The sequence below is a fragment of the Plecotus auritus genome (assembly GCF_963455305.1).
Source record: "Plecotus auritus genome assembly, chromosome: 15".
NCBI lineage: Eukaryota > Metazoa > Chordata > Mammalia > Chiroptera > Vespertilionidae > Plecotus > Plecotus auritus.
In genome coordinates this window covers 13,974,260-14,001,019 of record NC_137781.1, presented here as the reverse complement: position 1 = coordinate 14,001,019, position 26,760 = coordinate 13,974,260, and the positions used below count along the sequence as shown (strand labels likewise).

The following is a 26,760-nucleotide window of genomic DNA, read 5'->3' as shown; positions in this document are numbered from 1 at the left end:
GCTGCACTGTCCTCCTATTGGTTAGGATAAGAAATTAACTTTAAAAGTAGACAAAAAATCCTGAGCAGACATTTTAACAAAGGAGATAAAGACAGTGTAAAGAAATGCATGAAGAAATGATCGCCACCAAACATTTTTCGGGAAATGGAATTAAAACAAAAGCAAGTTAACAGTATACTCATTGATGGGGTTAGTACTGAAAAAGATTAACCTTCACATGTGCTGGCAGGGTTGTAGGAAAATGGAATTTTTATTACTGTGGGTGGTGGGAAGGCAAAGTGATTGACCATTTTAGATCACAGTTCCACATGTTAAAATGTAACACGTTCACTGACACTGGAACGGTTTGATAAGTAAGACATACACCTGCAGGAAGAACTGAACACAATATTCCCAGCCGTTTTATTTAGAAAACCCCAAACGTAGAAATAGCTGAAACCATAGACAGCTCCATAGTTAAAGTGGTTATCCATACAATACAATATTTCCTAGAAATAAAAAAGTAACTATTACATAAACATTAGTGTTGAATCTCAAAATATCTGTGTAGCATGAAGGAAGCCAGTGTTTCTTAAAGAGAACTCACCTTATAGTGCCAATAAAATTTTGAAAAATAGGAACTTCTCTATTGTAAAGGAAGGTAAATCACAGCCTGCATGGAGGGTTGGGGAGACAGGACGCTGACAAAAGGGCTGGAGGAAAACACAGGGTGTGGTAAAAGTAGGTTTACAATTGTTGGTGTTGAAAATAATAATAATAACACAAACAGGAACTCCCCTTGGCCAGCTGTGCCTCACTTTGCTGGGCGTGATCACGGGGCGTGAAAGCCACTGGTTTGACTCCAGGGCAGGGCACGCGCCTTCCTGAATCCACAGGAACAGTTGTGCATGAGGCAGATGATTGCTGTTTCTCTCTCCCCCATTCCTTTCAAAATGTAATAAAAATACATTTTAAAATATATAAAATAGTCACTTGAAAAATAGAATTAACTGTGTGTTTGGCATACTCACAACAGTAAGCCTACTTATTTCCCAACGTGGATGTGGGTAACAGAGAAGCCTATTTCACCTGTGACGGTTTCTCAGCTTTATCTGTATGTTCTACCTCACCAATAGTGCACATTAGAAACGACCATCCCCTTGCTCGTCATTTGTACATATACGTAAGCCTTGCAATGTGGTTCCATACGAATCCTAGATATTCCTCTGTTGTTAGAAAATTAAGATGGATGCCCTGACTGGTTTGGCTCAGTGGATAGAGCGTTGGCCTGTGGACTCAAGGGTCCCAGGTTTGATTCCAGTCAAGGGCATGTACCTTGGTTGCGGGCACATCCCCAGTGGGGAGTGTGCAGGAGGCAGCTGATCGATGTTTCTCTCTCATTGATGTTTCAAACTCTCTATCTCTCTCCCTTCCTCTCTGTAAAAAATCAATAAAATACATTTAAAAAAAAAAAAAAAGAAAAAAGAAAATTAAGATGGCAACGGTATACAGACACGACCATCCCTCTCTTCATTTCTTGGGAGGACCAGCCCCGCCTCAGTGGCAGCAAATATTGGCCAGCAGTGAAGACTATTGTCATCAGTCCAGCTGGCATGGCTCAGTGGTTGAGAATTGACCTATGAATAAGAAGGTCACAGTTCGATTCCCGGTTAGGGCACATGCCCAGGTTGTGGGCTCCATCCCCAGAGTGGGGCGTGCAGGAGGCAGCTGATCAATGATTCTCACTCATCATTGGTATTTCTCTCTCTCTCTCTCTCTCTCTCTCCCTTTCTCTCTGAAATCAATAAAAACATTATTAAAAAACCTACTGCCATCAAAATCAACAGGAATGCTGACTGCTTACAAAAGACACATCCTGGGACAGATTACAGGATTATCCTTCCTCTAGCTTTGACTTCTTGCCTGTTGAGCAACTTAAATGCACAAAGTCATGTGGTCTTTCTTTCAAGGCCATGGGCTGCAATAAATAATAAGCCAATATTGCACAAAAAGTGATTTCCTGCCATTATGCTGTCCCTTCCAAACCACATAAATTTTGAGATAAACACAATATACATCTCTATATGCTGAAAGATCACATTTGTGTTTGCAAATCATCTGTGGCAAATCATCTGTGAATAAAACCAAAATTAAAGATACAAATGTAAAAAACACCTTAACAAAAGATCATAAACCAGAGCAGAGTAAGTGGTTTACAAGTTGGTGAATAAGAATCCACCCCAAATTTATCAAAGCATAATGTGAGTACCACTATGTCCCTGAAAGAGGTAGCTCTTCTTAGCTGAGAAGGGGTGCTCTGGATGATTCCTGGGTCAGGTCCATTTTTTAGTCACAGAGAAATGAGTGAAGATACTGTCAACAGCTTGGAGGAATCATAATTACTTCAAGTAGAAGTGACAACACAGAACACATTTCCCTGAGCACCAAGGGACTGTGACTGATTCACACTCCTCAGGTGAGCCAGGTGTTAGAGGTGAAATCTCTTCAGCGACAAACACTCACAGTGACATCATTTGGGTCGTAGGTCTGGGCATGTTAGCAAGTACAATGCAGTTCCTTCAAGTCTCTTATACTTGAAATTTATAAGGAATCTAGCAGAGCGTATGTTCTCATAAATGGGGTTTACATTTATGTAAATGGGTCCCATAGTCTCCTTAAGTGTTCTTATTCTAAGTGAGAAAAAGGAAACATTCTCTGCACGTTTACAGCTTTTCTCCAGTGTGAACTCTCTTGTGGTGTGCAGTGAGGGTAGACTTTTGACGAAAGAACTTCCCACATTCACTGCACTCATATGGCTTTTCTCCAGTGTGAACTCTGTGGTGTATAATAAGCTCAGTCCTTCGACTGAAGTGCTTACCACATTCGCTACACCCATATGACTTTTCTCCAGTGTGAACACTCAGGTGTCTATGTTTGTAGGTAAGAGATTTCCCACATTTACTATACTCACTACATTTACCAGTGTGAACTCTCTTGTGTCGACTGAGGCTATAGCTTTTACTAAAGGATTTCCCACAATCACTACACTCATACGGCTTTTCTCCAGTATGAACTCTGTGGTGTTTAGTGAGGTCAGTCTTTTGACTGAAATGCTTCCCACATTCACTACACGCATATGGCTTTTCTCCGGTGTGAACTCTGTGGTGTGTAGTAAGGTCAGTCCTTTGACTGAAATGCTTACCACATTCGCTACACCCATATGGCTTTTCTCCTGTGTGAACTCTGCGGTGTCTAGTAAAGTCAGATCTGTAATGGAAGGACTTCTCACAATCACTGCACTTATACCGTTTTCTAATGTGAACTCTGCTGTGTTTAATGCACTCAGTGCTTTCACTGAAGACCTTCCCACAGTCAGTACACTCACAGAGCTTTTCTTCAGTGTGAACTCTCCCATGTTGAGGGTGGTTCCAGATCCGACTAAACACTTTCCCACATTTATTAGACTCATAAATCATATCTCCAGAGCAGAGACCTTTCTGATAAGCAACTTTCTGTTTCTGGCTGGCAGCTGATTCACACTCAACCCACTGGTGATGTCTTTTTCCACGGATACATTCCTGTGAAATCTCATGGTTACTGTGTGGCTCCTTAGTATTACGAGTGTCCTGGTGCTGGAGAAGCCCTGAGATGGCTGGGGAGTCTTTCCGAACCTTTGTACTAGCTGCAGGCACCCCTGATAAGTAGAAGCAGCAACTCGTCACAAGCGAGGCACTCTCCACATCTTCTTTCCAGGGATTCTCTCCACTGGCATCCTTCTGCTGCTGGTGAGGGTTTACACTGAAACACAAGTCTCTCATACATGCATCACTTAAGAACACATTCTTCTTAAAGTATGCTGCTTGTAACTCAGTCAGGTGCAAAATATCTTTTAACACTGAGAAGCATGGCTTACACAGATGGGTCCTCTGGGTGGCTGGAGCTGTCTTGGAAGCCCTGACCTGAGACTCTCCTACAGATACACTGTGCTCAGAACAGGCCTCCACATCATCCATTTTATGCCAAGGACCTGAAAACAGAGGAATGAGGAGGAAATGAATGTTGACTCTGGTGACAGGGGGAAGTCCCATTATAAAAGTGTGTTGCACATACTACATTGGCTGAAAATAAAAGACCTGAAAGATGGATTATTAAGAGGCCCCTGTGAGTTCTTGATCACTGAAGATCACAAAACAGGGGAGACTTAAACAAAAATAGAGCAAAAACATGGCAAGCACCACATGGAGGAGAAGCGGACTGTCCAGCTCATACTGCTGCCAACAGCATTCAGTAGATCTTCTCTGCTGGTGACAGGGGCCAGCTGTGCAGAAGGTTGGTTACATCTCATTCCAAGTAAAATTCAATAAACAAGTAGCTGATGTTTGAGGGGTGTTTAAGCACGTATGTTCTCCTCATAACACTTGCATAGGTCCATGTTGTAGTATACTGCAGAAGGAGATGTGCAGGGGAATAGGTGATGTAAAAAGGACAAGTCAGCAAAGTGTCAAAAATGGAAAAGGAAAATTATAAGTGAGGTGTGGCCATTGGAACCTGCGCCAAACACCATTAGACAGAAGCAGGTTCCTGGTACAATCTGAACACCATCCTTATGTCATACCTTCCCCAAGTTGCCACTCAGAAGGGCCAGGCATCTTATGAGATCATCCTGTACATTCACCCTAGAAAAAACCAGGGTTTCCCCTGCACCTCCTTCTCTGGAGATATGTGCAAACTAAATATTCTGATTATTAATGAAAGACAACAGAGGTGAGGAGCCATCACCTGCCAATAGCATTAGGCTTGCAATAGTATTCAGGGAAGGTAATATTACAAACAACAATTGAAGGAGGGTCTTACAACAACAGCCCCTGGTTCGTGTATAGAAAGAAGATACCTGGCACACGCATTCACCAAGGTCCTTATCTACAGGAAAGGTGCAGAAGTGGAAGCCATGGATCTGGGTATAGTCACCCTCCCTGGGAGAGGAAGAGCAGGAGGGACCCATTAAGCGGTCTGTAAGACTGCTGACACCCAGACACTTCCTGCAGTTTCTAATGCAACTGGTGTCAGGGAAGTTTATGGAGTCTATTGCTCAGGACTCTCAGCAGAGTTCAGCACTGGCAGCCACAGCCCATTGGCAAGACAGTGGGGGACATTAGCAGAGCCCATGGTCTGGCTTTGAGAGTGCTATGTCTGGAGAATAAATAAAGAGTGGGCATCACTTCAGGACACTAGGAGCGATGTGAAGGTCTTACCTATGAATGATACAAGTGCAAACACTTCCAGCATCACATCACAGTACAGACGTCTCTGAGAGTCATCAAGGATCTCCCACTCCTTCTGAGAGAAGGCAATGGCCACGTCCTCAAAGTTCATATCCTGTGATAATGGAAACAGTACATCCCATGATAAAATTCTCTCTTCAGATGCCAAGCTTGTCATACTCCCCACTCGGCTCCCTCTAGTCCCCACATTAGAGAAAATAGCAGGCCTTGGACCCATTAAAGTCAATCTCTCCTTATATTCCTACTGATGCTGTGTCTTCCCACAACATAAAGGCAGATACCTGTGCTCTGATCCTCAAATGTGAGTCAAATTGCCTCTTTTCAAAAACAGTGGGTGTCAGGAACATAAGGTAGGAAGAGATGTTGTACATAAAGGGAATGTGATGGATTTGACACTAGTCTTGTCAGGCAATACCCATGTTGTCCTCCAAATTATCCCTCCAAGACACCAAATAACATGGTAATGCCCATTACACTTCCAACTCCAATCCCAGTTTGCTGAGGCCATCACTTCGCATTACCTGCTGCCCATAGTTCTTTGAGCCACACTTGTCTCACACAGCTTCATTCCCAGAGGCACAACTTCACTGGTAACACAAATATGGCATGACAAGGACGGGTTGTTTTCTAATCAGCTTCTTTTCCAAAATTCTAGTTCACCACCTCTGTAATTATTTTCCCCCCTCACCCTTCTCTCTTTTCCTTGCCCCACACTGGTGGAGATTTTCAAGCGCAGATGATACTGATGTATGCTATCTCATTCCTTTTGTTCACTGGGTGAGCCCTCAACAAGAAATGCAGGTGGGCACATACATGGTATCTAAGCTCTGGACCTGCATGTAGCTCCACAGCAACCCATCTTATTGGGAATTACCCTAAAATTCCCCATGTCATATTATGAAGATACCATCAGAAATGGACTCCCTTTTCATTCATTCTTATATAAATATCAGTGCACTGCCTTGAATTCACACCCCCTCTCTAAGTGCAAATCACTTTCTACTACACCTCTCTCACACCGGAACTCGCAGAGCCACAGCCCCCATAGTTATCCCCTAGGTTTTCTACTCAGTTACTCAGCATGTGTGTTCCAGAAAGTGCTTGGCAAATTCAAAGAAGACCACGTATTCCACCAACTCTGATAGTCCACAGTCGTAGCAATAGTCTTGAACCTGGTATGAAGGTCTCCCTCCCTGACTGTTTATTCCTTCAACCTCACCTATGGAGAACCACATCACATCTCAGATGTCCATAGACATCTCCACTGGTGCTGCACCTGATGTCCCTTCACCAGTCATGCTTCACCATTCAAGTCCCATCACCTATGGCCCTCTACCCTATGCCCAGTGAGTCTCACAGATGACCCCTCATGGCCCTAAGCAAATCAATCAGACTGACTGCAACCCCTCAGGCCAGACCCAATGGCACAAAAAGTTCCTGGTGGGTGTTTAGAAGTTAATATGCACCAGCCCAGCCACAACTTGTTGGAATTACTCTTCAGCCTTCAATTTTAAAAAATTATCTAAAGTGCTTCCTGGTCCATAATTCTTCATAAGCTTTTGAAGAAGTCTTCATCCTAAACTACCCCTCAGAGTCAAAGATGCTCATGAACTGCTCTCTGAAATCTCATATTCCAGTGGTTGGCAAACTCATTAGTCAACAGATCCAAATATCAACAGTACAATGATTGAAATTTCTTTTGAGAGCCAATTTTTTTTAACTTAAACTATATAGGTAGGTACATTATTAATTTAGAGTACTCCTAAGCTGGCCTTTGCTAAAAACTCAAGGGGCCAAAGAGCCACATGTGGCTCACGAGCTGCAGTTTGCCCACCACTTTCATATTTTAACAGGCCAAAAAGAAGTGTTTGTATCCCCAATGAATATCACTCTTCCACTATGATTTCCTCCATCTAAGTTGATGGTGATAACTGCAGCTGCTAAATCCAAAATGTCAAGAATTCTCTGACTCTTATCTCTCTCTCTCTCAATCTCAAAATTAGAATATTTAGGTGGCCACACCTAAAACAGCAATCCATAATGCAAGTGTTTCTTCCTCTTCCACAGCCACCTTCATGGGCCAGTTCCCATCACACTCACTAAGACTATCTTCTTAGTATTTCTACCACCTCCCTCAATGCCCACATTGTCCATCATGTTGCAGCCACAGAATCTAGGGAGACCTTGGTCAGACCACGTGTCTCCAATTCTCCAAATGTCCCATTGTTCCCATAACATGCAAAAGAGATACACAAGTTGTCACAAAGTTCCTCTAGACCTGTCTCCTGTCCCATTGTTACCTGTTCCCATTTTGTTTTAATCTTTATGGTTCAGATTATTACAGTTGTTCCTCTCCCCCCCCCCCCCATAGCTCACCTTCACCCGGTTCCCACCCCACCCATGCCCTTACCCCACACACACACTGTCCTCCATAGGTTTATGATTTTTGTCCAGTCTCTTCCCACACCCCCCACACCCCCTTACCCACAAGGATTATCAGTGCACTCCCTTTCTATGCCCCTGATCCTATTATATTCACCAGATTATTCTGTTGATCAGATTTTTATTCACTTGATTTTTAGATTCACTTGTTGATAGATATGTATTTGTTGTTCATAATTTTTGTCTTTACCGTTTTCTTCTTCTTCCTCTTCTTAAAGAATACATTTCAGCATTTCATGTAATACTGGTATGGCAGTGATGAACTCCTTTAGCTTTTTCTTATCTGTGAAGCTCCTTATCTGACCTTCAATTCTAAATGATAGCTTTGCTGAGTAGAGTAATCTTGGTTGTAGGTTCTTGCTATTAATCACTTTGAATATTTCTTCCCACTCCCTTCTGGCCTGCATAGTTTCTGTTGAGAAATCAGCTGACAATCGTATGGGTGCTCCCTTGTAAGTAACTAACTGTTTTTTTCTTGCTGATTTTAATATTCTCTTTGTCTTTTGCTCTTGGCATTTTAATTATGATGTGTCTTGTTGTGGTCCTCTTTGGATTCCTTTTATTTGGGGTTCTCTGCGCTTCCTGGACTTGTATTTCTTTCACCAGGTCCAGGTGGGGGAAGTTTTCTGTCATTATTTCTTCAAATAGGTTTTCAGTATCTTGCTCTCTCTCTTCTTCTGGCACCCCCATAATTCAGATGTTGATAGCTTGAAGTTGTCCCAGAGGCTCCTTACACTATCTTCATATTTTTGGATTCTTTTTTCTTTTTGCTTTTCTAGTTGGGTGTTTTTTGCTTCTTCGTATTTCAAATCTTTGACTTGATTCTTACGATCCTCTAGTCTGCTGTTGGATCTCTGTATAGTATTCTTTATTTCAGTCAGTGTATGCTTAATTTCTAGCTGGTCCTTTTTCATATCCTCGAGGGTCTCACTAAATTTATTGGCCTTTTCTAGAAAATTCTTGAAAAACCTTATAACCGTGGTTTTGAACTCTATATCCAGTAGTTTGCTTTCCTCCATTTTCTTTCATTTGTGACCTGTTTCTTTGTCTCCGCATTTTTGCTGTTTCCCTGAGTTGATAGAGTGGCTTTGTGTGCTAGGTGTTCTATAGGGCCCAGTGGCTCAGCCTCCCCAGTTACCTAAGGTGGACACTCTTGGTACACCGCTTTGTGGGCTGTGTGCATAGTCTTGATGTAGTTAAGCCTTGATTGTGGTTGGTATCACTGGGAGGAATTGACCTCCAGGCCAATTGGCTGTGAGGATCAGCTGTGTCTACGATGGGAGAACTTCTGTGCTGGAGACACCCTTATGAGGCAAGACTTGCTTCAGTGGGGCTTTGTTGCTCACTGAGTCTACCCCCTGAGTATGTCCCTTATGGATTTGAGGAGTTGTAATCTGGATGGTTCTACTCTGACCTCTGGGTACACTGGCTCTTGGATCTCCAAGGTGGTGCTAATTTAGCCTCTGCCTGAGGCCACCCAGCAGGAGCTATGGAGAGATCTTCAGATTCCTCTTCTTTGTTTGGATTTTGGAGTTGCCCAGATGAGGCCCAGATGTGAAGCAATGCAAGCTGTTGTGGAGCCTTGGGCCTTCTTTTGGATGTTCTGGGTCTCACTGACGCAGCTGCAGTTGGTTAGGTAATTTTAGATTTCTAAGGACCAGGCCATTCATATGCAAAAGCCTCTGCACACAGCTTGGATGGGGCGGAGTCTCAGGGCAGAGCAAACAGCAATGGCTTCCCATCAGCCCTGCCCTAAGAGGTCCTGGGTCTCAGTGTCCCGCAGTAATCACAGCAAGCAACTCTGAGAAAAAGCCACCTTCGAGTTCCGCCCGCTGCCTGACTGTCCAGTTTCTTCCCGTATGAGTCTGGGTCCCCAGAGTCTCACCCAGAACTGGAGTTCAGAGCAGTCAGGAGCTTTTGTCTCCCTCCTGCTTGAAAAAGACAGCCGCATACTCAGTTGCCAGCCCTCTCTGCGCACGTGCCTCCGTACCTCTGCCTTTACTTCCACAGCTCCTGTCAGTCTCAGTGTGCTTTTCTCTTCCCTTCTAGTTGTAGAATTTCCACTTAGCCAGCCTTCCTGTGGTTCTGGGTGATGTCCATTTTGTCTTTTAGTTGTAGTTTTAAAGTGGTTGTGCAAGGCAGCAAGTTCAGGTGTTTACCTATGCCACCATCTTGGTTTCACATCTGTTTCCATTTTTTTTTTTAAAGAATACATGCCGGTTCTGAAACCAGCTCAATCTTAACTCCAAGCCATTGCACATTCTGGTACCTATGCCTGGAGGACCTACAACTTCTCATTCCACTGGTTGCCCAAACAGGGACCACTTCATATAACACTGGACCTGGACTTAACATTATGGGCTTGGTGTCTGATTAAGGTCCTCAGGTCCAAGGATAGGACGGTCCCAGGAGACCACTATATCTTAGGCTACAAGAGTGTGAGGTCCTAAAATAAGTTCCACAAACCAGTACCCCTAAGTGATTCTGCATTTGCAGGAATCTGTGGAAAAACTAAGTTTTGCTGACACTGTCAACCACCGCCAGGATCCATGGGCTCAGGCTGCTCAGTACCCTTACCCAGCCCTAGGGCCAGGTCACCTCGAGATGCCTGCGTTACCTCAGGGCTCAGTCCTCAGTGCACACTCTTGCGGGATGCATTACTTTTACAGTACTTCTCCTTCCTGTCCCTAACTGCTCTCCTCTCTCTTCCAGGCAGTTCTTCCTCTGAGCATTTTGGGTAAGTGTGTAGAACCCTACCTCAGACCATATCCCTTGTTTTTGTCACTATAATGGATGGCCCCACCTTCCTGATCTTAATGTAACAAACATTCACAACTTTAAAGAATTTTTTGAGTTTATTTTAGCAAAACTGACTACAATTCGCCAAAAGTAGAATCTCAAAAGTTTTGAGATAATGCTCCAGAGAATAGTGTTTCCCGCCCGCCCCCCCATTTTTTTTTTCAATATATTTTATTGATTTTTTACAGAGAGGAAGGAAGAGGGATAGAGAGTTAGAAATATCGATGAGAGAGAAACATCGATCAGCTGCCTCCTGCACACCTCCCACTGGGGATGTGCCTGCAACCAAGTTACGTGCCCTTGACCGGAATCGAACCTGGGACCCTTCAGTCCGCAGGCTGATGCTCTATCCACTGAGCCAAACCGGTTTTGGCCCCCCTATTTTTTACCTTGCAATCCAAGAAGATGTGAGTGGGCTACATGAAATCCACTGCTGATAGATTAGGGAGGCAGGAGCAAACAACATGGGGAAACCTCTGGGATTAGATAAAAATAAAAAGTAAAATGATAGATGTATGCTGTTTTACATAGGTTTGTACAGGATAGTTAACAGTCACTAATGAACAGGATAACAATAACAATGAGTGAATTTGCGGTCTCCACCCTGGCCCATTGGTTGTTCCCTGAAGGGTCCAGAAAAAGGGAAGTTACAAGTTACCCTGACATTCCAACTATATGTTATCGTAGATGCAAAGACAACAGACAGGCTTAGTTAGGTAAAGATTGATTTTGTCAGGGAAGAATCTAGCTTAGGACATGACTACTTGCCATAAACTGCATCTAGTTAAAAAGTTTTAATTTAGACTTTCCTTTGGGGTTATTTAGGTCTCTGAGTTTGCATGGCGGCCATGTTGATGTTCCCTGAGATAGTCGGTTAGCATGTGGCCCCTTTTCATCCACACTGAGAAGGAAAATAAAATTCATCATGGAAAACTTGGCCTCGTGTTATTGGTTGCATTAAGACACAAAACAGGCCTGGGTTTCCTGAATCCTCCGGGCTCAGTCATACCACCCAGTCCTTACACAGTGGCATGGCAGCCTGTCAACCTCCTCCCCCATCACACCCTGTGTCACCCACAAGCAACTCAGTGTTCTGGATGCAGTGACCTGGGCTGCAGGACCTGAGAGGTGCCCACACGTGAGGCTGGAGGGTTAAGTGGGGTGAGGCTGAGTTGCACTCTGTAAGCAGAGAAGAGTGTGTGAAGCAGCAGGCCTCCATCCCACCTGTTGCAGCTCAACATGCCGCAGATACACCACTGCACAGCAAAGACTTTGCCTCTGGTGCCTCGTCCTCATTCCTATCTCATTCCTAACTATCTCATTCCTAGCAATGAGTGTGTCACCCCCAACAACAAAAGGCTGGTGGGTAGATAAATGACATCTAAGCCCTGTACCTGGCAGGTAGCACCAAAACACCCCTCTTTTCAGGCAATTAGCCTACAGTCCCAGCCCCCATAGTCATCTCCTTGCCCTCTTACTTATTACTCAGCAAGTGTGGTCCAGAGAATGCTTGCCAAATTCAAACAGGATCAAACTGTCCAGACACTGACAGTCCACACTCATAGAGGCAGTCTTGAGTTCTGCTATGAAGAACCACAGTCAGATCTCAGATACCCAGAGCCAACTTCCCTGGTGCTGCACTTGATGTACTTTCATCAGTCGCAGCCAACTCCTCTCCACTTAACCGTTATGCAAGTCCCAGCTGCACTGGCCCTCTGTACCATGCTTAGCGAGTTTCACAGATGACCACTCGAGCCTCTAAGCTAATCCACAAGACTGACTATTACTCCCTCTGCCAGGCCACACTGAGGGTCACAACAATATCCTGGTGAGAGTTTAGATAAGTAAATATGTACCAACCCAATCTCACCTTGTTGAATTACTCTTTGGCCTCCAATTAATCTCAGGTCCACTCATCTTTTAAAGGCCTTGGCCACTGCAAAATGATGATCTCTCCCCGACACTCTACATGACAACTTCTGTCCCTATGTTGTGTTGTGACACCACCTCCCACAAACAGTGGCCCCAGCAGGAAAGCCAGTCCTCAGGCTCACACTGTCTGTCCCTTCTGAGCTACTACTACCATTACCAACCTGACCATCATTCCCTGTATTAAAGGATCTACAGTCCTGGCTGACGTGTCTCAGTTGAGCATAGACACATGCACTGGTGAGGTCACATGTCTGGTTTGTGGGGTGGATCCACAATAGGGGTTGTGCAGGCGTCAGCACAATCGGTCCCAGGTTCGATTCCGGTCAAGGGCACGTAACTTGGTTGCAGGCACATCCCCAGTGGGAGGTGTGCAGGAGGCAGCTGATCGATGTTTCTCTCTCATCGATATTTCTAACTCTCTATCCCTCTTCCTTCCTCTCTTGTTTCTTGTTCATCCCTGTTTATCTGTCTCTCTCCCTCTCCCTTACATTCCTAGAACATACCTGCTGGTTCCTGAATCAGCTCACTCTTCACTCCTAGCCCTGGAGGACCTCCTACTCATTACACTGGTTACCAGAAACTAGGTCCACTTCATGAAGCCCTACTCGTGGCCTTAGGAGTCTGGCCTTAGTGTCTGTTCAAAGTACCCAGGTCCAAGGGCTACAAGAGCAGCTGGACAGTCCCAGGGCACCACTATCTCAGAGGCCACAAGTGCGTGAGGACCTGAAATAAGCTCCATAAATCAGTACACCTACCATAATCGATTCTGCATTTGCAGGAATTCATGGAAAGAAAATGGTCTGATGAGAGCCTGGCAAACACCGCTAGGATCTAGGGGTTCAAGTTGCTCAGTACCCTTGCCCAGATCAAAGCCAGGTGACCTTCAGATGCCTGCATTAACTCAGTTCTCAGTGCACACTCTTGCCAAGTTTGCTATCTTTCAACAGACTTCTCCTTCCTGTTTCCAACTGCCATCCTCTCTCTTCTAGTGTGTTCTTCCTCTGAGGAGTTTTGGGAAAAGTTTAGAACCCTACCTTAGACAATGTCCCCATTTTATTCTCCACCATCAATGTCCCCAGGTTCCTGAGAATGAAACTAAAATGTCTCATGCAAAACAGCCTCATCCTCTCTGTTGCCTTTAGACACAAAACAGGCCCAGCATTCCCAAATCCTCCCACCTCAGCTACAATAACCACCTCCTTACATGGTGATATTGCAGCCTGCTACCCTCTTACACCCTGACACACCATGTATCAATCACAAGCGACTCAACGTTCTGGACGCTGTGACTTTGACTGCAGAGGACCTGATAGGCACCAGCACCTGAGACTGGAGGGTAAATGGGGTGAGGCTGAGTTAAACACTGTAAGCAAAGAGGAGCCTGATGGGAAGGGAGGCCTCAATACTGCCTATTGGGGATCAACAAGCCTGACAGACCTCTGAAGAGTGGGGACACTGCCACTCACTCTTATTCCCGTTGTTACTCAGCATTCTGGAGCTTCTGACTATCAACAGAAAAAGAGGTCACAAGGACCACCAGGAGAAAGACTCAGGAAGCCACACCCAAACCAATGAGCACTAGGATAATGTGCCTGGCATGGGCTTTCATTGGCTAAACCCAGTCATCATTAGGTGCAATGCCTTTTGGGTAATGTACTTCTCCATGCCACAAAGGTGGCCTTCGGTTTCCTGTCACTGACCCATCATTGCAAATATTGGTTTTTGGGTACCTGAGTGGTGTTGGAAAATGACAACATTAGGTTTTTGGGGTGGTCTCAGGTTTCTAGGAAATGTTGTCTGCAACTGATCTCTTGTTTTGAGATATTATTTTAGATTCTGTGAAGCTGAGAATGTCCCTTAGGTGAAAAGTATTCTTTCAATAATTCCTGAAGAGTACAAATCTATATAAATGGATACACACACTATCTAATAAAAGAGTAATATGCAAATTGACCGTCACTGCAACACACAGGATGGCCGCCCACATGTGGACACAAGATGGCCCCCACAAGATGGCCTGCAGGCAAGGGCAGTTGTGGGCAATCAGGCCAGCAGGGCAGGGCAGTTAGGGGTAACTGGGCCGGCAGAGGAGGGCAGTTGGGGGTGACAGGACCAGGCCTGCAAGGGAGGACAGTTGGGAGGGGACCCAGGCCTGCAGGGGAGGGCAGCTGGGGGGGATGCAGGCCTGCAGGGGAGGGCAGTTGGGGGACACAGGCCTGCAGAGGAGGGCAGTTGGGGGACACAGGCCTGCAGGGGAGGGCAGTTGGGGGACGCAGGCCTGCAGGGGAGGGCAGTTGGTGGGGACCAGGCCTGCAGGGGAGAGCAGCTGGGGTGGGACCAGGCCTGCAGGGTAGGGCAGTTAGGGGTGACCAGGCCAGCAGGGAAAGGCAGTTAGGGGCAATCAGGCTGGCAGGGGAGCAATTTGGCATCGATCAGGCTGGCAGGGGAGTGGTTAGGGGGTGATAAGGCTGGCAGTCAGAAGCAGTTAGGGCAATCAGGCAGGCAGGCGGGCGAGTGGTTGGGAGCCAGTAGGCCTGGATTATGAGAGGGATGTCCGACTGCCTGGTGGGATTGGGCCTAAATGGGCAGTCGGACATCCCTCAAGGGGTCCCAGATTGGAGAGGGTGCAGGCCGGGCTAGAGGCCCGGTGCATGAAATTCGTGGCGGGGGGTGGCGGTTCCTCAGCCTGGCCTGCACCTCCTCACAATCTGGGATCGCTGGCTCCTAACCACTCGCCTGTCTGCCTGATCACTCCTAAGTGCCTCTGCCTGCATGCCTGATTGCCCCTAACTGTCTCTGCCTCATCTCCCGTTGCTGCAGCTTCGTCCAGAAGGACGTCTGGAATGTTATTCGGCTGTCCAATCTAATTAGCATATTACGCTTTTATTATTATAGATAAGAAATATTACTTATGATTACCTTTATCCTAAGAAAATTCAAATGGGAGCAGATCACCTAGAGATGGAAATAATGACTGATGAGGCCTTGTGCCTCTCTTTTGGGAAAGTGACAGCATCTTCAATTATTTAAGGGGTATTTGTGTGACACTGCTATTGTTCCTGGAAGTTTAATATAGGGTAAAGGATGAGAATAAATGCCAAATAGGCAAACGGTAGGTTTTGTCTGTTGGCTCAGAGCTCCATCTATGCCCTCCTGTGCTTTCCTATAGTTCAGGGGGAACTGCGTTTCCTAGATGCCCCTGGCAGCTAACCTCACTGCGGAGCATGGACGCAGTGGAGAAGCTCCACTCTCTGCTCCTCACTGGGCTCAGCAGCGGTGGAGGCAGGGGCAGCTGAGGAGGCAGGGGCAGAGGCAGTGCAGTCCGCAGGCTGCTGTCTTCCTTGGCAGCACCATTCCAATGGCAGCAGCAAGTTCTCAGCAGCCTCAGCAGGGCATGGTCTGGCTCCTTCATCCATGAGAGTGAGAATGGCTTCCTGTAGCTATTAATCTCTAACTTCACTTTTTTTTTTCTTTTCTAGCCTTTCCTTTCCAACCCTTTGGTAACCATTTCCCAATATTAAATTCTATCTGTTTGAAATACCTAGTGAGGGCTCTATTTCTCCACTGATGCAGGTGAACCCACAGCCCAGCCTATGCAAAGAATAATATGAATGGGGAGGAGGAGGAGATCATTGATAGGTCAGAAAAAAAAATAAAAGAAGAAATTATATAATAGGATGTCAGGGACAACATGCTATGATTTTTATTTTTTATTTTTGTTAATCCTCTCTAGAGAATATTTTTCCATTGATTTTGAGAGAGAGAGTGAAAAAGAGACATTGATGTGAGAGAGACACATAAATTGGTTGTCTCCTGCATCTGCCCTGAACAGGGCTGAGGATCGAAATTGTAACCCAGGTTTGTGCCCTTGAACCTGAGATCCTTCGGTGAGCACATGGACGCTCTAATCACTGAGAAACGCTGGCCAGGGCCATGCTACAATTTCTGATGTTAGCAGTTGCTGGTGGTAATAAGGCTCAGAGTACGACCTTGGAAATAGTGGCTGAGATGAAGTGAAAGTGTAGTTTCACTGTAATGGATAATCTTTTAACTGGGAAGTGATGGTGTTACTTGGTTCACTCAAGTGACTGTCAAAATAAGGAACGATAATTCCAGGATATGAGATAGGGAGAAGGATGAGGGCATGTCAGACTGTGCCGCGGAGGCTTGGAGCAGGCGCTGTGTGTGTGTGTGTGTGTGTGTGTGTGTGTGTGTGTGTGTCTGCTGGGGGCCTGTCCCCAGCCGCGTCATGGAGGCTCAGAGCAGGTGCCCCTGTGTTCTTCTCTCAGGCTCCGGGCTGCACCTGCATGTTGTTCTCTCAGGCTCAGGGCCGCACCCGGCCCCTCCTCCTGAGCTGGTCATGACCATTACGGTGTCCTGACCTAATTTGCATATTTCTCTAATAAATATATATATAATATAGATTAGAGGCCTAGCGCATGAAAATTCATGCCCTGGAGGGAGGGGGTGTCCCTCAGCCTGGCCTGCCCCCTCTCATAGTCCGGGAGCCCTCAGGGGCAGGAGGCAACCCAGGTGATCAGGGGAAGGTGATGCCCCAATCACAACTCTGCTGCTGCCACTGTCGGCAGCAAAAGTCTTGGCCAGCCCTGGTTACCTGAGCAGGGCAGCTGCCATCCGAGGCTTGCCTGAGCCTTGGCTGGCCCTGCTTGCCTGAGCCTCAGTCAGTGGGGGGTGCAGGAGGACCTGAGGCTCCCGGCAGGGCTGAGGGGACTCTGGCGGCGGGTGTGCGGAGCGGCCAGCCCTGGCTGAGGAATGGAGGATACTCTCAACGACATGAGTTATAACTTCCAATTTGTTGGACACCACAGTCAGGCTTCAGCTTCAGGGGAGGGAGGAAAGGAGGGATGGGTAGCTCATTGGAGGAGCCTGGGCAAGCTGTCAGTCAGTTGGGGGGGGTGGGGTGCAGGAGGACCCAAGGCCCCCGGCTGGGCTGATGGGACTCCTGCTGCACCCCCAGCAGGGCTGATGGGACTCTAGCGGCAGATGTGCGGAGAAGCTGGCCCTGCTATGCTTTGGGCTCCGCCATCTTGTGACAGTGTGATCATCAATTTGCATACTACCTCTTTATTATATAGGATATATATATAATAAAGGATATATATATAATAAAGGATATATATATAATAAAGGATATATAGGACATATATATATATATATCTTATATATATATATTTGTATATATATATATATATGTATATATATATAATTTGATTTTTTTCAAGAGAAAGGAAGGGACAGGGAAAGAGAGAAACCTGGATCAGCTCTGGATCAGTTGCCTCCCACATGCCCTTTATCCACCCACTGGCTATCCAGTCAGAAAACCTGGCTTGTGCCTCAACAGGAATTGAACAGGCAACCTTTCTGTGCACGGGAGGATGCTCAAACATTAGAGCCATTCCAGCCATTAGATTTCTTTTATTTTTAATATAACAATTGCACATTATTAAAAGAAAAATCAGTCTATGATAGAATATACACAATCTATCCAATTTCATTAAAAACAAATTTTCTCGGAACACATGCTGGCACCCAGGTCATGACCCCCCAGTAACCTATGCAGCAGGGCTTGCTCCATTTCTCACTAACCATGGTTCCAAAGAACAAAGCAGCCACCAGCCTGAACTGGGACTATAGAGGCCCTCAGAGCCACACACCTGTCCCAGCACCAATTCTACCTGGCAAATGCCCTGGGCTTTTGGCTGCCCACACACACCCACCTGCCCAGCTGCCATGGCTGCTCCCAGCCCTGACACCTGAGAGGAATCTGAGCTCCTCCACCTGAGTCTGAAATAGCCCAGTCTCAAACCCTGGCTGGAAGGTGCAGAGACCACAAGGGGCATATCCAGGCCTAAAGTTTCTCTCAGCTGCTTTGCTTTTACTCTCAGGGATCACACTGACGCCATCATTCCCAGTGGGTAATTGTACAGCTCAGCCTGTGTTCCCCGCCTGCTACACTGACAGCAAGGGCACCTCCCATACAGTTCTCTCCATCACTGCCTGCTCTGCCCTCATGAGAACCCTGGCTGCTGGTTACTTCACGGCCCCTGGGCTGTGCTGGTTTTCACATGTGTGTGGACTGACTGGGTGATTAAAATATATACATGTTGATTTTAGAGAGAGAGAAAAATGGGGGAGGGGGGGAGGGAGGGAGAGGGAGAGGGGAGAGAGAGAGAGAGAGAGAGAGAGAGAGAGAGAGAGAGAGAGAGAGAGCAATTGTTTTGTTCCATTATTTTTAAACATTTTTTGGTTGGTCTTCTAATTACCCTGACAGAGGATGGAACTTGCAACCTTGGCATTATTGAGATGATTCTCTGACCCACTGCTCAGTCAGACATGTGTGGAATTTTAAGTGAAATAACCCAATAATGTACCTGAGAATACAAAGATACATAAAAACCGTCATGATAACAGAAAGTGGTGTAAGGCTGGAATAGGAGTCATGGGGTTTCATAAGTGTCTTTTTTACATGGATATATTTTAAGTAAGCTGTTTCAAAGGCAGACTGTATTATTTTTATGCTGAGAATGAAGCACTGATAAGGGCAGGAGGAACTTGGTTTCAGTGATGCAGGCATGTATGGAAACACCAAAAACACTTTTTTTAAAAAAAATGTCCATTTGAAATCAATTCTATTTAAATAAAACTTTAACAAAGGTTTAAATAACAGCAATAATTTTACTGTTTTATTATGAAAGTGCTTGAGCATATTTGGTACTGCTGTATCAGCATATTGGAAATCCTATCTAATAAAAGAGTAATATGAAAATTGCCTATCACTCCAACACACAAGATGGCTGCCCCCATATGGACATAAGATGGCCACCACAAGATGGCCAACAGGGGAGGGCAGTTGGGAGGAACCAGGCCTGCAAGGGAGGGCAGTTATGGGTGATCAGGGCAGCGGGGGAGGGCAGTTGGGAGGGACCAGGCCTGCAAGGGAGGGCAGTTGGGGGAGACCAGGCCTGCAGGGGAGGACAGATAGGGGCCACCAGGCCTGCAGGAGCTGTCAGTTGGGGGTGACCAGGCCAGCAGGGGAGGGCGGCAGTTAGGGGAGACCAGGCTGGCAAGGGAGGGCAGTTAGGGGTTACCAGGCCAATAGGGGAGGGCAGTTGGGAGCGACCAAGCCTGCAGGGGAGGACAAGGCTGGCAGGGGAGGGCAGTTAGGGGTGACCAGGCTGGCAGGGAAGGGCAGTTAGGGGCAATTGGGCTGGCAGGGCAACAGTTAGGCATCGAACAGGCTGGCAGGGTAATGGTTAGGGGGTGATCAGGCTGGCAGGCAGAAGCAGTTATGGGCAATCAGGCAGGCAGGCAGGCGAGCGGTTGGGAGCCAGCAGTCCTGGATTGTGAGAGGGATGTCCGACTGCCCTTGAGGGGTTCCAGATTGGAGAGGGTGCAGGCTGGGCTGAGGGACAACCCCCCCCCCCGCACGAATTTCATGCACCGGGCCTCTAGTAAATTCATAATTCTTTACCCGTTTTGGCCTCGTACGTTCCGCGTTCGGTGATCCTAACATTTGGTGCTGATACCTGGTAGGGTTCTATGGGGACAGGGAGCCATCGCCCCAGCTTCGGTCACCCTAAGTATGCTACTTGGATAGCAGAGGCAGTGGCAGCTCAACCTGGGCTTACCTCCAAATGCTACTCGCGTGACCCAATTTCTGGCTTCGATTGGGCCTACTTACTGAGCCAGGCAAGGAGTACGCCGGATTGGAAACCTCTCCTTCTCCATTGCAGACCCTCCATCCCACACTCACCAATCTTCTTCAGGTGAGTGACGATCCACAATTTCCCTCGTCTGGAGTCTTCTGCCGACTCTCACTGACGTCTCAAAAGTCTCTTTTATCCTAAGAGTCCTAGCTCTAGGCCAGAAGACTCCTCAGCTATTTGGCTTTGGGTCCTTCTGGGTTGGGGGCTCCAAGTCCAGAGGGTTACCTCTCATTTCTCATGGTGATTTGTTTAGCAGGGGGGATGCCTGACCTTTGTATTTGCGGTCTGTCACTCACCCTTCCTCTCTCGTGGGCCACACCACACTCCCTCTGCACACTCACAGGGGAGATCATGCCCAACCACCTCATTTTCTTTTGTAACACTGTTTGGTCACAATATAAACTAGATGATAAGTCTCAATGGCCTATAAATACTAATGCATTGCACAATTTAGATATTTGCTATCACTGCAATGGAAAAAATGGTCAGAGATTCCTTATGTCTGGGCCTTCTTCACCCTTCAGTCCCAATCCCCTTTCTCAGTTCTGCCCTAACCATCAATCTTTCTCCTTCACACAACACATCATTTCCCTAACACTTCTGATTCTGAATCAACTTTGACCCAGCAAACCACTGACCTCCATCTCCTACACATCCCTTCCCTCACCTGCAGTACATTCCCAAAACTAGGCCCTCTTCACCAGCAACCACCTTCTCCCCCAGCCCCTCAGAGCCCAAATCCCAAGAACTTGAGCTCCAATACAGCCTTTTCCCACCTAACACTTGCTCTCGGGACAGCTGTTTCTATTCCTGCTCCCATTCTACCCTGAGGGAGGGAGCAGGAAAGGAGGGTATCGTCTGGGTACACATCCCATTTTCCATGTCCGACCTCGCACAGATAGAGAGGCATCTCAGGTCTTTTTCTACCAACCCGACCACCTTTACTATGGAACTTAAGTACCTGACCCAGTGCTGTGACCTGACCGGGCATGACATCTGAGTCATCCTGTCGTCCTTTTTCCCCACAGAGGAGAAGGAGCACATCTAACTAGCAGCTCAGGACCATGCTGTGCCCTCCATAGACAGGACTCGATGGCCAACCAGGTTGGCGCTAATGCAGTCCCCAGAACTAACCCAAGATGGGACTATCAGATCAATTCTCCAGGGCGCCAGCTCTGTAGTTTGTCTTATTGCCGGACTAAAAAAGGCAGCCCATAACGTGTCAATTATGACAAACTTAATGAAATCACTCAAGGCCCTGACGAAAACCAAGCTCTCCTCTCCGGCCTCACGGAGGCCTTACATAAATTTACACCTTAGAACCCACCTCTCCAGAGGGAGCCCTTCTTCTGAACACCCATTTTATATCCCAATCTGTCCCCGACATACACCACAAACTTCAAAAAGCAGACACAGGTTCACAAACGCCTCAAAAAGACCTCATTAACCTGATTGTTAGTCTTTAATAACAGAGTCAAGGAGACCCAAATTCAAAAACAAAGGTGAGATCAGGCCAAGGTGAAGGCCTTGCAGCACCTAGCCACAGCTCTCAAGAACCCCATGTGAAGTGCTGGTCCTCCAACCGAGGGAAGTCAGGTACTAAGCCTCTTCCAGGCCCATGCTTCCAATGCAACAAGGAAGGACAATGGACCAAGTCCTGCTCAAACCCCAGGCCCCTGCCTGGGCCCCGGCCATGGTGAAGGCAGGAAGGCCACTGGAAATCAGACAGCAATCTGGCCCCTCCAGGTCAGACATCAACCAGGCCAGCAAGGCCGCCCTCTGGATCTGCTTTTGATCTCCCAGACCTCCTGGGAATGGCCACCAAAGACTGAAGCTGCCCAGGCCCTGAGAGGGCCCCACAGACTTACAGCACCAGGACAGAGCCTCGGTAACGATGTGGGGCAGGTAAGTCAATCTCCTTTTTAATTGGCACTGGGGCCACTTATTCTGCCCTCCCAGAATTCTCTGGGATCTTTGTCCCCTCCTCAGTCTCTATTATGGGGGTTGACGAATTAGACTCACAGTCATTAGCCACTCGACACTGTATCTTACTAAACACCCCATCAACTCTTTTCTCCTTCTACCTCAGTGTCCGACCAGGGCTACAGCACATCCCCGCATAAAACCCAGTTGTCCCAAATGACAGTCCTCTACCTGTTTCCCTCTCAGCCCACAAAGCCGCGCCATTCCTTAGACTGTAAACGCCTTATCTCCTCCACGATTGCCCCTCTTCTGAACAAGAAATATGCTCCTTTCTCAGGCTGCTGGGTACTCTCCCCTCTGAGTTCCCAACTTCAGTCTTCTCGAAAAGCTCCCCTGTGACATAACATGGTGAAAGGACCCCTCCTCACTGAGCCTTCAGATCCTTTAATGCTCTGAAAACTGCTCTCACCTCGGCGCCTTCTCACCCCCACCCACGCCCTTTCCCAAAGAACAACTTTCTTTACTGCAAAACTAGAAACGCTTACTTAAGAGTCTATCTACTATCAGAAGCTGAACTCATTACCACCCAAACCTTAGCATGTTATCTCTAGGAAAAATGTGGCCTTTTTAAATCCAAGTAGCTGGAGGCCTGGGAACAGGCTTGGGGTCTGCTTCCTCCTCCCCGCCCCCCCGCCCCCCGCTCCCTGCCTTTTCTCCAGCCTCCTGTGCCTACACATAATTTCCCAGAGTCTTTGGTAACTTAAAGGCTTTGGAGCATTGCTGAGTTAAATGATAAACATCTAAATAACGTACAGAATAAAACACTGAAACATTGATTGCTAGGCATGTTTTAATTTGCCTGCTCTTAGTTTTTATTACCCATGGTCTCTTGTACTTTGAGGAAGGCATATTAAAGTAAGAGTGTGTTTATTTTCTTCAAAGTAAGAGTGTGTTTAAAGTGTGTTCCTAAATGTAAATGCTGTTTGTTTACTTTTAGGCTAAAGCTGGTTATTTGTAAATGGGAGGAAGGATTATGTTGACCAGTGAGTCAGGACCTGATCACCCCTGATGTCCCAAAGGAACCCCTTCTCTCCTGGTAAGCTAAAGCAGCCCCGCCCAGACTCTCTCCTGTTGCTTACATCCTTAAGTTGAAGCCTGCACTTCCTTTATTTCCAGCGCTCTTCACAGTTCTTGACACTATCACTGAAAGCCTCACAGGTCTTCCTGCTTGTTATTTAGGGACATCTCTCCCCTTTTCTAGCCTTCTTAAACGTCACACACTGCAAAGGACACCACGTGGGAAATATCCCACAATACAGGGACATAACAGAGCAACAGGAGGCCAAGACAGTGGCTCAGAGGAAGCCTCCGTCTCCCCAACTCTTAGCTACACCCCATATAACCCCGAATACACTCCAGAGGAACGTCAGTCCCTGGTAGCTCTTGGGGCCATGCAGGAAGATCCATGGTTAAAATGTCAGGGAAAATATATCCTTCCCCAGGGACAGGCCCATGGTATCTCATGGGCTATTCACAATTCCCTGTGTATAAGATACATTTACAACTCCTAAAACCCCTCATCGCATGTCCTAGCCTAGCCTTCCTTCTGCAAGATATCTCCAAAACGTGTTCTACTTGTTACTCAGTATCTCCCTAAGGCAAGGTTAGATTTCCTTCCCCCACCAATCAGGCTAGGGGCCAAATCCCTGGACAAGACTGGAAAAATGACTTCACTCATATGCCTCCTATAAAAAAACCACACACCAAATATCCCTTAACCCTCGTAGATACCTTCTCAGGCTGGGTAGAAGCATTCCCCACTGCATCTGAAAAGTTCATTGAGGTCACACAAGCTCCCATTCAACATATCATTCCCAGATCCGGCCTCCCCACCTCATTACAATCAGATAATGGACCTGCTTTCAAACTCAAATAACTCAACAGGGCTCCTCCACTCTGAACATCCTGTGGACCTTACACCCCCCGCAGCCCCAATCTACTGGCGAGGTAGAAAAGGCAAATTCCTTCATTAAGTTTCAACTAACTAAATTAACTCTCAACACTGAAGAACCTTAAACTATTCTCCTACCTCTAGCCTTTATGCACATCGGGGCAATCCCCCCATGCACCCTCCTGTCTTAGTCCCTGTTAACTCATGTATGGAAGACCCTTCTTATTAGGAAACTTCCCTTCCACAGAGACCCCTCTCGGAGACTATGTCCCCATTTTAAATCTATTCCAACCATTACTGAGAGAACATGCTGATCAAGTCCTCCCTCCACCTTCTATGGGAGACACCCCCCTACTCCTCTACAGCCAGGGCACTGGGTCCTCCTAAAGGAAATCCACCATCGAATAATTTACAGCCCCGAGGGCAAGGCCCTTATCAGGTACTGCTAACCACCCGCTGCGGCTAAACTCTCAGAGCAAACCCCACGGCTCCACCTTCCCAGATTAAAACATCCCCGGAACACCTCCATCACGTGACCTGGAGTCCCCTAACTGTTACAGCCACCAGATTGGGCCCACCAGACTGCACCTTACCCTCATCTATCGCTCACCCAGTGTAGAGGTAGCCCCAATAATCAGTCTTTACCTGTCCCTGTAACCCACTGAGGCATAGTAACATTCATCTCCGGTGAAAACTGCTGTTTAAATTTTAACCCTGCTCTTCTGGCTCTGTAAACATTTGCTTGCTTCAATGATAGGGTAGTTAGCCTCAGTGACTCAGTGACGTGGGCTTCCCCCTTGTGCTTTTACAAAGGCTATTCTTCCCGCCTGAGGACCAGAACCGAAAAAAAGGCTTTCCCTTGACTCACTGGTTCCGGTTCCGGGAACTCGAACTACAGATAACCTTTAGAGATAACTAACTCTGCTCAATCTGGCTTCTGTACAAATCCTTTCGCAAGGTAGTTCCACATTCCAATGTCTAGCAGGAAGTGGTTTCGCCTTTATAACTTTGTTGCTGTGCTCACTCCAGGCTGCGAGATTTGGAGAGCTTGAATTAAAGAGCCTCCTTGATTTGATTTTGTTGCTGAAGCGTCCTCTGTTCGACTGGCGGGGTACATTACAACACCGCCATATCTGACACAAAAGGGCAGTTCAGGTTGTGGAGGGCAGGAAGGGACTAGACCTCGGGGTCTAGAGTCAGAGTAGAAAAATTTAAAGCAACTACTTGGAAAGGCCACCCCCCCGCAGGCACTATAGAACTCCCCGTTCCATAAATAAAATAGTTTCTGCCTGACCACCACTCCCCTACCTGCCAGAGGCATTACAGAGCTGTCTCTGTAACGAACAACCCATATAGGGAAAGGTCCGGCGTAGAACTTCCTCACTGGGCCAGCGAACCATATTAGGAAAAGTCCAGGACAAAGGTGTCCCACATTCGCGGGTCATTCAAAGGGGCCAATCAGGGAATGCCAGGCCAACGGTTATAGAGGGAAGGGGTATAAAGGAAGGGACTGCCCCTTTCAACGGCGCTCCCGCCACGGCACTTGCCTGCTGCTGCTTCAGCTACGGCGGGGCCCAGATTCGAATCTGCAATAAACTTTTTCCCTGTTTGATCCAATTGGTCTCGGTGGTCTATCTCCGGGGGACGCGCTCCGTTACACAGGTAATCCCTCTCCTCATAACCCCGGGCATCACAGCAGAGGCTGGACCTGGCACAGGGGCCTAACCCCTGCTCTAGCCCCTTTGGAAGTCCTGTCTCAGGACCTACAAGAAAGCTCTGGATGCAGGCAAGGGGCAAACCTGGGAAACAAGAACCCCGCCCCCAGGGTAACCTCCCCTCCCCCAGCCAGTAACTGGTCAGGCCACTCAGACCCCTGACCTTTTCCTCCCTACAGGTCAGTCTGGGCCTCAGTTGTATTTCAGCTCCAGGCCCAGAAGAGCAGCGAAAGCAGACAAGAGACGCTGCGGCAGCCTCAGGACCAGCTTCCGCCTCCCAAGTCCCTCAACAGGACCGTTTCCGAGCCTTCCAGGCGGCCTAATAAATTCATAATTCTTCACCGTTTTTGGCCCGTGTGTTCCTCCTTCCGCGACCCTAACATCTATGGCCCCAGCGTTCTGAGAGTGAAAGGAAAACTCCTCGTGCAAAACCCACACCTCATCTTTGTTGCCTTTAGACCCAAACAGGCCCGGGTTTCCGAATCCTCCCAGCTCAGTGTCACCATCACGTCCTTACAAGGTGGCACTGCAGCCTTCCACCCTCTTCCCCCATCACCCATGTGTCACCCACGAGGGACTCACCATTCTGAACGCTGGGACCTGGGCGGCAGGACCTGAGAGGCGCGGGTCCCCAGGCTGGAGGGTGAAGTGGGGTCAGGCTGCGGGAACGCTGTGAGCAGAGAGGAGTCCGGGAGGCACGGAGACCCGATCTCGGTCTGTTGGGGCTCAAGGAGCCTCAGACACACCCCGCACCGCAGGCAGCTGCCCCCCAGGCCTCCTCCTGCTCCCGACCAGCTCCCTGAAGCCTGTGACTGTGAACAAAGACCTAAGAGGTTAAAACGACCACCGCGAGGAGAAAGGCGGAAGTCCCACCCTATCCGGATGCACAGACACCAAGTTGCCTTTTAGCTCCGCCCACATCAGCGAGTTTCCTTCTGGGTAATGTAGTTTTCCCCGAAACCCAGGGAACTACTAGCATCCCAGCCGAAGACTTGGGGACTAAAGGTGTT

General features: G+C 47.4%; 1 protein-coding gene across 1 annotated transcript; it reads right to left on the bottom strand.

Annotated features, from left to right (window-relative positions):
* Positions 1 to 224: 224 nt before the first annotated feature.
* Positions 225 to 26,621, bottom strand: LOC308238987 (zinc finger protein 587B-like). Its single transcript, XM_080651527.1, has 3 exons — positions 26,333 to 26,621; positions 5,232 to 5,355; positions 225 to 4,006 (listed from the first exon to the last, which is right to left on the bottom strand). The coding sequence occupies exons 1-3, from the start codon at positions 26,333 to 26,335 to the stop codon at positions 2,703 to 2,705; spliced, it is 1,431 nt and encodes a 476-aa protein (XP_080507653.1). The 5' UTR covers positions 26,336 to 26,621; the 3' UTR covers positions 225 to 2,702.
* Between the last annotated feature and the right edge of the window lie 139 nt (positions 26,622 to 26,760).